At 53.8% G+C, this 8311-nt stretch overlaps 1 protein-coding gene across 1 annotated transcript; it reads left to right on the top strand.

Moving 5' to 3' along the window:
• The first annotated feature begins 396 nt into the window (after positions 1 to 396).
• LOC144720217 (uncharacterized) lies at positions 397 to 6560 on the top strand. The gene is made up of 2 exons (XM_078596731.1): positions 397 to 1891; positions 5682 to 6560. The coding sequence occupies exons 1-2, from the start codon at positions 512 to 514 to the stop codon at positions 5694 to 5696; spliced, it is 1395 nt and encodes a 464-aa protein (XP_078452857.1). The 5' UTR covers positions 397 to 511; the 3' UTR covers positions 5697 to 6560.
• The last annotated feature ends 1751 nt before the right edge of the window (positions 6561 to 8311 follow it).

The following is an 8311-nucleotide window of genomic DNA, read 5'->3' as shown; positions in this document are numbered from 1 at the left end:
ATAACAGCTATAGTGGGTTCACGTGGGGGATTGGCTTGCCGGTCCTGCTTGTAGCCAATAAGGGTCGAGATAGGGAGCGTGGGGCCGGCGTGATCACGGCATGTCATCAGGGGTGATTGGCCCAGCTATTGGGGCCCCAGCTAATGGGGATCCGGATAAGAGGCGTGGTCCCGGGAGTGACAGGGAACCATCGAGAACGGTCGAGATTGCCCATGGAGGATTGGCTGGGGGGACCACGTGACGAAGGGATTAAGAGGGAGGAGAGAGGGATGATCGAGAGGAGACGGGGAACTGAACGGGGTGAGAGCCACGCGCGAACGGGGCTCCGGGTGCCACATGCGCGGTGGGAGTTGTGGGAGTCTGCCGCTCTCCGTTGTCTGCCAGCAACAGAGCGTGTGGGAACAAGTGTACCGTGAAGTGAAAATAAAGAAGACCGATTCCGAATCCGTCTCCGGAGAATTATTACATTGGTGTCAGAAGTACTTCTGCGACTGTTTGGACGATCGTCAAGATGTCCAAGCACCCCAGAAAAAAGAACCTACCTGTGCCTCTATCGGAGGAGGAGGTCGAGACGGATGAAGATGAGCTGTTGGGAGCTACAGCCCCTATGCCGCCTGCTGAAAATGTACTTCTCGACGTCTCTCAGCGTCGACCGACGGAAGATGCGACCGCTGCAGGAACAAAAGGCGAGTGGCGGCTGATGGCGGAGCAGATCGAGTCATTACGCGCCATTCTGCTTAGTCTGGTGACCGCGGTGGCATCCTCACCAGCCGCGGGCCGCCAGATTGCCGATCAACTGGACGCCGCGGGAAGGAGTCCGGTGAAAGAACCTGCGTCCGCCATTCCTTCTGCTACGCGGGAGGACGCCGTCATTCTGGGTGGAGCGGCTGCGCCGGAGCCGTCGGCCGCCATTTTGGGCGCGCCTACCGCCACGCGGCCGCCGGCCGCCATTTTGCCTGATACGGGTGGAGAGCGGGAACGTCAGTCGGAGACGCCCGCGGCGCGCGCTTGCCACCGCGGGCATCGCCTTCCACAAATCAAAGAATTCATCGCCGGGGGTGATTGGAGTGCTTTCACATGGCGCTTTGAATCGGCTTTTAGATCCGTCAATTGGACGGAGGATGAAGCGCTGGGAGCGCTACCTACACTGCTCGACGATGTTTCTCTGGGGGTCTTCCGTTCCATCCCGGCGGCCAAGAAGAAGACACTGCGGGACGCGTTCGCGGAGATGGCGGAATTCTATGACCCACCGACGTCGGCCACCAGAAAATTTATGTTACGTCGCCGAGCATCGGAGGAATCGCCGTTGGCCTATCGTGGGGCGTTGATGGCGCTGGCCATGGCTGCCTACCCCGACGCGACGGCCGACCATTTGGATCCTCTCATCCTCTCCCGTATGCTGGAGTTGGCTCAGGAACTCAAGATTTCGCTGCCAGTTTGCGGCCACGAACCACTTACATCGCGATGGGTGGCGCGCTGCCTGGACGCAAAATTTAATATCAGGCGTTGGGACCAGATGGCGGCGTGGACGGGGAAACCAGAGATCGACGGGCCACCTTTGGGGTGGTCTCCACGACTGGTGGTCCACTGCTCCGACGACTCGGGCGACGACGACATGCTGGCTGCTGCTGTTTCGCACGGGATTCCGGGACGGCGGCTGCGCGACCAGCGTGGCAACTACATGGGCCGTCCGCGTGCAAGGGCTGGGTCGTCCGACCGCCGGCCGACGTCGGCGGCGTGCTTCAAGTGCGGCAGACGGGGCCATTTCGCCCGTGACTGCCGCTGTCGACCTCTACTGTCGCCTCCTCCGACGAGGGGACCTCCATCTCCTCCACCTACTGCGGAGCCGCAACAACCTCGGGCGAGTCGGCACACATCGGACACCCGGCAGGTCCTGTCACATCACCCATCCATTCGCACTCATTCTCACACTCCTCAGGAAAAATTTACTTCCCCCGCTACAGTTACGCGCTCTGCTACGCAGTAGAAAAAATTGGCTCGCAGGGTTGTAGCTGCGGCTTCGGGCTCGTCGACGGTGCGCGGTACCATCGACGGCGTTGATGTGCGCATCTTGGTGGACACGGGCGCGTCGGCCACCATCATTTCTGATGTTATTTTTCATTTGTTGTCCATCCCTGCGTCGCAGATACATAAGGTTAATAATGATGCGTGTGTCGCCGCGAATGGGGGAAGCATGGGTATCTGTGGCCAGGCAGATGTGAGCATCACTATCGGGAATATTACCGCCGCAGGACCTGTATTGATCTCTCGCTCGCTAGCTGTTCCATGCTTACTCGGTACTGATTTCCTGCGTCGGATGCCGCTGAAAATACGAGTCGACCAGGACTGTTTGGAAATGCCGGGGGGTCGTCGAATGGCGTTCCTGCCTTCCTTGCTGGCCAGCGCGCCTGCAAGTAACGCAGTTACTGCCGTTGTTGCTGCTACGGTAGAAGTACCACCGGGAGCACAGATGCTAATACCGTTGCGTTATCGTAAACCCCTTCGAATGGGGAAGGGTGCAGAAGGCGTGCTGCTATCCCCATCGAATTCGGCATCTAAATCCTTTTCTTTAGCGGCGGCACAAACGATCGTGCGACCGGGTCAAGCACCTTTTATACAGGTGTTAAATGGGGGACCTGACCGCGTTATTGTTCCGGAGGGGTCGGTGTTGGCTCACGCCACTACCGACTTCGCCTCTTGCAACGCAGCGCCGCGCGCACGAATGCCCGCTGGTAGGCCCCCACACGATCACTCTCAAGAACGTTGGATCGCTGATTTGTGCGGAAAAAATTCTTCCTTGTCGAACGAACAAAGGAACGCCCTGCGTTCATTATTGATACAGTACACTGATGTTTTCAGTAAAAATGATTTGGACCTCGGCCGCACGTCGCTTTTGTCGCACCATATTGACACCGGTGCGACGCCTCCCATCTGTATGCACCCTCATCGCATGAGCCCGGTGGAAAGGGATCACGTGCGCGGAGCGGTAAATGAATTGTTGGCGGCGGACATCATTTCGCCGTCCAACAGCCCTTGGGCCGCGCCCGTCGTTCTGGTAAAGAAGAAAGATGGTGGTACAAGATTTTGTGTTGATTTCCGCCGGTTAAACAAAGTTTCGGTGGCAGATGCATACCCCTTACCGAGGATGGATGATTCGTTGGACGCTTTATCTGGTGCTAAGTTTTTTTCCACCCTTGACCTGTCCTCGGGGTTCTGGCAGCTTCCCCTCGACGATGAGTCGAAGGCGAAAACGGCGTTCCGCACGCCGCAAGGTCTCTTTGAATTTAATCGGTTGCCTATGGGCTTGAATGCGGCACCGGCGACGTTTCAGCGGCTCATGGAATTGGTGTTGACGGGACTGCAGTGGGAAACGTGCCTCATATATCTTGACGATATAATTGTTTTCAGCCGCACGTTCGAAGAACACCTCCAACGTCTAGAGGCGGTTTTTCAAAGAATGCGTACGGCTGACCTTAAATTTAAACCTAAAAAATGCCACCTTCTGCAACACTCTGTCCGTTACTTGGGTCATATTGTCAGTTCGGACGGCGTATCCACTGACCCTCTGAAAACGAAATGTGTACGAGAGTGGCCCACACCCACTTCGGTGGGAGATGTTCGGCGGTTTATTGGGTTCGCTTCCTATTATCGCCGCTTCGTTAAAAATTTTGCGACGTTGGCAAAGCCATTACACGTTCTGACTGGCAAAAATCAAAGGTTTAAATGGGGAGCGGAAGAGGAAAAATCTTTTATGGCACTTCGGGACCACCTCGCCACGGCGCCAACGCTGGATTACCCAGATTTCTCACAGCCGTTCATCCTCGATACGGACGCTAGTGATATCGGCATTGGGGCCGTTTTGTCGCAACGTAAGGATGGGGTAGAGCGAGTAGTGGCGTACGGCAGCCGGGTTTTGTCCCCTGCGGAAACACGCTATTGTGTGACAAGACGGGAACTTTTGGCAATTGTTCACTTTGTCCGATTGTACCGGCCGTACCTGTATGGACGGAAATTCCTAGTTCGCTCAGATCATGCGGCTTTACAATACTCCTTGAAATTAGATCAACCGTCAGGCCAATTGGCTAGGTGGTTGGAATCGCTACAGGAATTTTCCTTTGATATTACATACAGGAAGGGGACCCGTCACACGAACGCTGACGCGCTCCCACGGCTGCCGCCCCTTCCTCAGTGCACTTGCCTGACGGGCACGCACCGCTGTGCGGCACCAGCCACCTCGCCTTGTCCGGTTATGGGGGCGATAGCGGATGAGGATGCAGGGGCGAAAGCGAAGGAGGACGACCAGCAAGGGTCGGTGGACATGGATGATATCTTACGGCTACCACACGCGGTCTGGCTACGTGAGCAGGAGGCTGATGCCTCGCTGTCTCCGCTACGGAAATTGATAGGGAAACAAAAATCTCAATTGGCGGGTTGGAAATGGCAGATGTTCCGAGGCAAGTCGGGATTGTTAATGTGTACTGACGGGTTGTCTGACCGACCACGCTTGGTGGTGCCTACTTCGCTTCGCTACGACCTGCTTCGTGCTCTGCACGCTGATAAGTTGATGCACCTCGGTGTCCAAAAGACTTTGGCCGCGCTGCAGAAGGATTTCTTTTGGGCCGGTATGACGGCAGACGTCAAGGACTTTATTCGCTCATGCCAGGACTGTGCAAAGAGGAAGCCGCCTCGGAACCCCTATGTACCACCGTTACGTTCCATTGAGGTGTCCCGCATTAACGAATTGGTTGCTCTCGATATTTTGGGCCCGTTTCCCCCGTCGGCGAGGGGCAATAAATACCTTCTCGTCGGGGTGGAATATTTTTCTCGATGGCCGATGGCCTGGCCTCTGCCCGACCAGACGGCAGCATCCATTACCGACGCTTTCTTGAACGGGTATGTCATGGACAAGGGGGCACCTGAGAGGCTGCTCACAGATCAAGGGCGGAATTTCTCTTCCAAATTGCTTAAGGAAGTTTGTGACGCGTTGGGTACGAAGAAAATTCGCACTTCTCCTTACCACCCACAAACAGATGGTATGGTGGAACGATTCAACCGCACCCTCTCGGCTATGCTTTGTCACACGGTCAGTGAAAAGCAAACCGATTGGGACCTGCACATACCAGGCGTCTTAGCGGCTTACCGCATGGTTCCACACACGTCCACAGGATACTCACCATTCTTTTTGATGTATGGCCGTGAAAATGTTCCACCCATCGATGTGCAATTGGGTGAGCCGAGTAAGCGACCGTCCCGTTCCTTGCCTGACCACGTGCGTGACTCGCTTGAACGAGTGACGGAGGCGCGAGAGGCTGCCCGGTGTGCGACGGCCCGTGCTCAGGCAAGGAACGAACGTTATGCGCGTCAATCGCATACTCACATGTCTTGGTCAGTGGGGGACTGGGCGTGGCTCCACTGCCCCCAGGTACCGGCGGGCACATCCCCCAAGCTGCACAGGCCGTGGCGAGGGCCTGTGACACTAGTGGATGTTCGGAACTTGCAGAGTATCCGTGTTCAGTACGAAAATCGGCGGTGGTATGTCCACTCCTCACGGCTTAAACCCTATGTTGACGCGCGTGTCGGCCCTTCATCCCCACTAGTTGACCTGCCGGGTTCCGTCGAGCCGACCACGCCGATTGTCACATCCATTGATCCCAAGGGGGACTGTGTTGTGCCTCCTACAGATGAACAGGTTCTGAGGGCTGAGGCGGCCCCAGCCGCCCCCCCTCCAATGAGACCTGCCCTGGACGTGACCGAGCATCAACAACCTACTTCTTCTTCGAGCCTACCACCTCCTGTCCATCCGGAAGCAAGGGGATCATGCGCTGGAAGCGGAGGGGGTCCCGCGTCGCGTACGCGGTCGAAATCTCTTCCGTTTCGTTAACGTTTGATCGTTCGTTTATTTCCCTGTTGTTACTGCGCTGCAGGGGCGCCCTAATGTATGTGGTGATTCTTGTTGTATGGGTGACTTTTTTTAAATGTTGTTGGGCGCAGGGACGCCGGTTCACCCTCGTATCGTTAAATGCACCTTGGTGCCCTAATAATGTGTTCGGAATTGGTTTATCACCCTTTCCCAGCCGAGACGGCTACTTTTTTTCACCGGGGGGGGGGGTGATGTAATAACAGCTATAGTGGGTTCACGTGGGGGATTGGCTTGCCGGTCCTGCTTGTAGCCAATAAGGGTCGAGATAGGGAGCGTGGGGCCGGCGTGATCACGGCATGTCATCAGGGGTGATTGGCCCAGCTATTGGGGCCCCAGCTAATGGGGATCCGGATAAGAGGCGTGGTCCCGGGAGTGACAGGGAACCATCGAGAACGGTCGAGATTGCCCATGGAGGATTGGCTGGGGGGACCACGTGACGAAGGGATTAAGAGGGAGGAGAGAGGGATGATCGAGAGGAGACGGGGAACTGAACGGGGTGAGAGCCACGCGCGAACGGGGCTCCGGGTGCCACGTGCGCGGTGGGAGTTGTGGGAGTCTGCCGCTCTCCGTTGTCTGCCAGCAACGGAGCGTGTGGGAACAAGTGTACCGTGAAGTGAAAATAAAGAAGACCGATTCCGAATCCGTCTCCGGAGAATTATTACACATGCAACAAAGACGATTACCACATCACGCGCTTTCAGATGCGCTTCTGCGGCCATTTGTAATGCTCTTCCTTCCGATATTAGGAAGTCACTGGAGCTATGCACTTTAAATATAGATTTAAAACTAATTTCTTTATAACTGCTTTTTGTGTTTAGTTTGTTGTCCTTCCCCCGCAGCTCAGATAAGTACGGTTGGTTATGTACGGTGTGAAAGAAGTTCAACATACATACATACATGTCCCTCCACATGTATAAACATGTGCTTTGTGTAATTGGCTGCTATACATTTCCACGTGATAATCTACTTCGTTGAGCTATCGTTTGTAGCCAGGTCGCTTCTTAAAAAGAGCTACTGTATATAGCTTGGGGGGCAGTTTATCCTTGCAGATTAACCACGCACCTGAGATTTTGACGTAATTTAGTTGCTCATGGATTTTCCCTTGAGCCCAAATTAATAATCTAAAAACAGTTATACATTGTTATTCTTGAAAATTTGTATTAGAAGTCACATGCTTAAATCAAATACATATGTGCTCCGGTTCTTCCGAAAGCCACGTGATCCCCTCTATAGTACAGTAGTTGCATATCTTTACAACAGTGGACAGCTCTGCTGCTGTCCACTTAGTGGGCCGAGTCTTTTGCATGGGAGCAGGAAGGTGTTATAACTGAGAAACACTCTAATATCGATTATTCATCAGACGGCGCATTTGTTAATGGTTACCACACAGCCACAGTAATAACCAGGGCAGCTGCTGAATTTGAACCGTGAACCTCAACAATGAACAACAAACATGCTACCGCTGGGTCATGTCAACTCCCCCGGTGAACTGGTTGGGATGAACTGGTGTCAAGATGTGGAAATTCCCACAACTCTGCAGGTCTGACATTACTCATTGGCACATCTCATTTCTACTCCATGATGTCATGAATTCTCTTCATCCCTTGACCCCTTTTTCTTTGCCCTCTCTCAACTATTCCCAACGAATGCAGCAAAATACTTGTAATGAACACCACGGAATATAAAACGATTCTATTCTTGCATGTGTAGTGTTGTAAAGGGCGAACAGCGAGTAGTTAACACCACTACACATGTGACATCATGTTCAGGAGCTAAATGCCAAGTCGAGGTCTGCTAGGCACCAGAGGCCTTCAGAGGAGAGTTTGTGTACTTTTGCTTTTCCCCCTCCGCTGAAGGAACGCAGACTAATGAGGTTTACTGTATGGCCCATAGTTTGGGTTGCATGGCTACAATCGCCCTGTGGCTTGTCTTTGTTGTGTTGCAGAGTGAAGGAAGTTCGCATCTTCCAAAAAGTTTCATTGATATTATGAAATTAAATGCCCCCATCGTGTCCTGGTGTGTGTTATATATCATTCATGGTCTATCATCCTATATTGCCAGGCATATCATAACATTATACTTTGTACCATTAAGTTTCTACCAAGTCAAAGAGATCAGCCATGCTAATATATACATTGCTACATATATGAAGGCCTCTCTCAGGCATTATTGGACATGTGTAGCACTCGAACCGACATGACAGCTTCTTGTCTTTCCTCGTTACTTTATTTCGCGTATTTCGCTCAACACTCCTCCATCCAACATCGCTCAACGTTCCTCCCGCTAACACCGATCCACAGTTCTCCTCCACGCTCTCCGCTCGCTCGCTCCCCGCTCGCTCGCTCCCCTTCACTCCTCCGTCGACTCTCCTCTCCACTCTCTCCGCCACAG

Source organism: Lampetra planeri, chromosome 8, assembly GCF_965212315.1.
Source record: "Lampetra planeri chromosome 8, kcLamPlan1.2.h2, whole genome shotgun sequence".
NCBI classification, from domain to species: domain Eukaryota; kingdom Metazoa; phylum Chordata; class Hyperoartia; order Petromyzontiformes; family Petromyzontidae; genus Lampetra; species Lampetra planeri.
The sequence above is the reverse complement of the archived record's forward strand: the minus strand, read 5'-3'. Positions and strand labels throughout refer to the sequence as shown.